This window comes from Nannospalax galili, unplaced genomic scaffold (genome assembly GCF_000622305.1).
Source record: "Nannospalax galili isolate Female #2095 unplaced genomic scaffold, S.galili_v1.0 scaffold397, whole genome shotgun sequence".
Taxonomy (NCBI): Eukaryota; Metazoa; Chordata; class Mammalia; order Rodentia; family Spalacidae; genus Nannospalax; species Nannospalax galili.
The window spans coordinates 1,810,351-1,815,089 of record NW_008341879.1 but is presented as its reverse complement, the minus strand read 5'-3'; the positions used below and the strand labels follow the sequence as shown (position 1 = coordinate 1,815,089).

General features: G+C 33.6%; 1 protein-coding gene across 1 annotated transcript in view; it reads left to right on the top strand.

Annotated features, from left to right (window-relative positions):
* Positions 1–4,100, top strand: part of Ythdf3 (YTH N6-methyladenosine RNA binding protein 3) — a gene marked incomplete in the record, with an annotated part of 34,796 nt that extends 30,696 nt beyond the window's left edge. Inside the window, 1 exon segment of the mRNA XM_017799227.2 lies at positions 1,021–4,100. Within this exon segment, the coding sequence (XP_017654716.1) occupies positions 1,021–1,044 (24 nt within the window).
* Between the last annotated feature and the right edge of the window lie 639 nt (positions 4,101–4,739).

Sequence of the window (4,739 nt, the reverse complement as noted above, 5' to 3'; positions counted from 1 at the left end):
CGTGTTCATTCCTTGAATTGGTAGCTTGGCATTATAAAGAGAGATATGTCTCCTGTGTATGCAGTTTGTGTATCTTAGTGATTCTTTAAAGGTTAATCACAGTTCAAACTGTAACATTGTCTCCAGTTTCTGTTTAAATGGTAGATTATCTTCATCATCATAACTGATTGTTTTTCCTTATTAAACCTTTCTAACATACCTTGTTATCTCCTCTACTTTTCATCTCTGCTACCTTTTCTTCTCCCCTTCCTCCTCCAGAATAGCCAACCACCATGGGAAGACAGTATTTTAGGCCATCTTTATTCTTTTTAAAAATATTTGATTTATTACTTTTATTTTATGTGCATGAGTGTTTTACCTGCATATATATACGTGCACCTGTGTCATGCAGTACCCGCGGAGGTCAGAAGAAGATGTTGGATTTCCTGAAACTGGAGTTATGGATGGTTGTTAGCTGCCATGTGGGTCCTGGGAATCGAGGCTGAGTCCTCTGCAAGAGCAGTCATTACTTTTAACTGTTGAGCCATCTCTCCAGCCCCGACCAGCCACCTTTATTCTTGATATCGAAAGTTATAATATGCTGAATGTGAGAATAAGAAGTGGAAGTTGTTTTAATCAAAGTAATTTCCAGAATTAATATTGAAATCATAATATCTTATGCAGCTTTATCTTTACCTTAGCCATTAAGTAGCTTTCCAGTTGGTATACCACACCATCAGACTTTAGTGGAAAAACTCAAAGAGCATTATTACATTATTCTTATCTTAAATCTTGTGGAAAAATAGGGATTTAGAGAGTACATAGGGTCTCTTGAAATAGGAGTTTGTTTTGGGAGTTCCTTATTTGAGATGTTTGTAATAATCATCTTACTGTGATGCATAGTAGTAAACAGTTTTCAGTTACTTATTTGAATTCATATTTGAAGAGATGTATAGAAATGATTTACATTTCATGTGTGTATAGTTAAAATCTCCACATGATTATTGTGTTTTCTTACAGTTCTCTTTATTTTTCTTTCAGGAGAGAAATAGAAACAAACAATAACCACCGGATGGATGTCCTATTAAAATTACAACACTAATGATGTAGACTCTGGAAATGCCTAATCAGTCAAAGAAGACGTTATTAAAGCTTTTTTTTCTGCTTAAGGTGACATCTTTGGACACTTTAACACAAAATTGACTCTTCTTGTAATGGTTTTCATCAGCGCATCTGCCCTTATACTCTCACCAAACACACTTGAGAACTGTAACTTCGTCAAGCACTTTCTGTCCTGAAGCTTTTACCAGTATCTGCTGTCTTTTGTAATTATGCATCCTAGCTAAGGCACAGAAGACTGAATGAATGCAAGGATTCATTAACTCTTTGAATTTGTTAAGTACTAACAGTTAACCATCAGAAGTGGTTCAGTGATGTGAGAGTCACGCTGCTTCAACTTTTCCTTTGTTGTAGTTTTTAAATTGTCAGTTTTTAGCTATTTGACAGATTAAAAACAAAATAATCATGCCATATTTAGTCCTGGAGCTCAAGTCTAATTGTTTATGTGAAAAATTACCGTAGTAAACTTTTAATATGGCAAAGCAACCTTATGCTCTATTTTAGCCAAATGAAACATAATCTGAAATTATATTAGAACATTTCCCTTGTCTTCAAACTGTTTGGTGTAACAGAATATTGATATGCAGCTTGGTGGATTTCACCACTTAATGCACATTTTTCTCCCTTCCCTCAGTTATATGTGTTCTGAGAAATGTGCATTTGTCTGAGGAATTATTTTGTTTCTACCACTTAATGAATCTCAAAATTTTGAGTAAATGTACCTCAGTCTAATCAGACTTTTTATGACCTTTATAACTACATTTAAAACCCTTAATTCCTATTTCTGGGTGTTTGCGAGCCTGATTGCTATCATGAAGTTAAAATTTATTACTCTAGGTATTCACTAGCTAAATAAACATAGTTCTTGTTTAGCAAGCATATACTGTTCCTTAACTCTCTTCTCCAGCTTTTGCAGTGTCCTGGCATCCTTAAAATACTTTGAAAATATGGCCTTGATTCATGAATTAAATCAGTATCTAAGTGAATGTGTTGATGTTTTATTGATCAGATCTATATAAGTGGGAATACAGCATATATTTGGGTATTCTTATAGTTATCTTTTTAACATCTTATTTTTTTCATTAATTACATATCAACATTAATTTTGTATCTTGAAACAAATTGATTTTGTATAATTGAACGTGTTGTGCATCTGTATTAACTGATTTGATGGCATACGGTTATGAAAGTAATGTTCTGCCCCTTATATTACTGTTCCAAAAGGAAAACGCTATGTAGAATGATATGTTAAGGTGAAAATAGCAATACAGTAGATTTGAATACCTTGATGTTTTGCATTACTCCGTTTATGTTTACATCATGTTTAGAAATATTTTAATTTGCTATGGACTTTGTTCACTTCAACTCAAAAATCTATTGACAGATATTTCTTTGAGACTTTTCGTTTATATAATTTTTTGTACAATGTTTTCTTAAAATGTACAAATACTGTATTTTTTTTTAAATTGGAATACAGTATTTGTAAATAACCTTAGCTACTTCACAGTTCTTTGGTAGTCCCAGTGTAGTTATATCAGTGTTTACTGAAGGGAACATCAAAATATTAATGGTATATTACAGAATAAAAACTTTCATAAAGGAAAATTGCACCTATTTACCTTTTTGAGACTAAGCCATGAAATCTTGTAACACGTCTCAGCATTTATAATGAAAATCGGCATTTGGGTACAGTCAGCACAGCAATGTTGTATATCCTAAGATTGTATAGGTAGGACATTGCAGATGACTGTTGTTATCCTGGAGGTCCTACTGGAGAAAACTGTAAAAGGTGACCTTGGAGGAAGGACTGAGTCCTCCCCTGAGCTGCTCTTTTTCTTGGTGCTTTATTAGCAACTCTGGATATTTTTATAAAACTAGTTACATTATAAATGAATTCAGTCTTGTTTAATTTACGTTAGGTTTTTATGTGAGAATTGCCGTGGAAATGCCCAGTGAGCAGGCTGATTGCAATAGACTCAGGCAGGACCAGCATGGCTGAGAGTCTATTCATGGTAGGAGAGCATCCCAGTGCCTTTACCCTGGATTTCTAATCTTAAGTGAAATGGGTGCAGCATTCCTTTGGGAAAAGAAAAAAAAAAGGTTTGCTTGGTAATTTATGTTTTCTCATTTCTGTTTTCCCCAAATCATCAACCTTCTCTTCCTTTTTGGTCTGTTCATAGGATACTTTTCCTCTAAGTGAAATGATTACAGGTTGTCTCAAGAGCACAACCAACTGAATATTTCTTAACTGTGGGGACCAAAAGGGAGAGAGTCTGGGCTGTACAAGAAGACACATGTAACCAAATGTTTGTATAACCATCAGTTAAGACATTGGCCTAGTAAACTGATTGCTTAATCTTCTTCCAGTTTCTCATTTGAATAATTCTATACCTTATGTGGGTATTTTATTTTGAAAAGGTATTATAGTTTGTATATTTGACATTAAGGGGAAATGTAACCAAATTAGTATTCTTTCACTATACATACTGGTACTTGAAAATTCCTTTAAAAAAAAAAGCCTTTTAGTGCTTAATTCCTCATTTTAATATGTGATCTTTCTAATTGAAAAGCTGTGTAATTTTGAGTACCATGCATGAGGGGTTAAGCTGATGTTAAAACAGTTTGCAATAAAAAAAAAAAATCAGCTTAAGTCATTCAGTCATTTCAAATGCATTCTGCATCCTTTAAAAGTAAGTTTTTGAGATTTTAGAGAATTGTGTTTTCATTAAGTTTTGCATATCTTTTGTTATGCCATGTAAATTCCCTTTTTCATATGATTAAAGGAAGGTTATGATGAAATGATTAGTTCATTTACATTCACTTGTAGCAGTTACTTGAGAATTTGAATTTGAATTTTGTTGTGTTTGGGTTTGTTCATTCCTGTGAATGATGGTACAGTTAGGTGAATTTTTTTTTTTTTTTTTTTTTTTTTGTTATGGTACCCAAACTCACCATTTGGTCCTCTTTAATCTTTGAGGGTTTCAATAAAAATTGTTCACTCATATCTGTGTTTTTTTTCCATCTTATCTGTCTTTATAAGTATGTGCTGCCTGCTAGAAAAACATTTTTGTTTTATTATGAATTTCCTGATTGACAAGTGAAAATAGATTATATTACTCATTTTAGTTGACCATGTAGATTAAGTAAGGGAAAAGAAAGGGAGGATGACAGCTTATCCTAATCTTTATTTGCTCCACTGACTTACATGGTTTTATTACTCAAGCTAGAGAAAAAGGAGAGAGAGAACCTGTTTATTTTTATGTAGTAGGAGGAAGTAGCAGTCCCAGCTGTCTGTTTCTTAGTCCCTAGGAATGCTTTTCTAATAATTTGTATATTACCTCTCAGAGTTGGCTGAATTTATTTCGAGAGGACCACTGTAATTCTGGATGGTTTGTTGATCATTACTTCACTCTGAAGCATTTGTTCATATGGGAAAATTTAGTTTATGTTCTCAAAACCAGCTGGGTACATAAACTACTTAGCTGGACCAAATGCCTCTGCTGCTGTAGCATCTGAAGCCTCCTTTTGGTCATATCCCAAAGAGAGTTTGTATTTCATCAGAATACTTAGAATTGAGGGCAGTCTGAGGCATTTATAGTTGGGACCTGATTCTTGGCTTTTCTTGCTTCCTGATGTTAGAT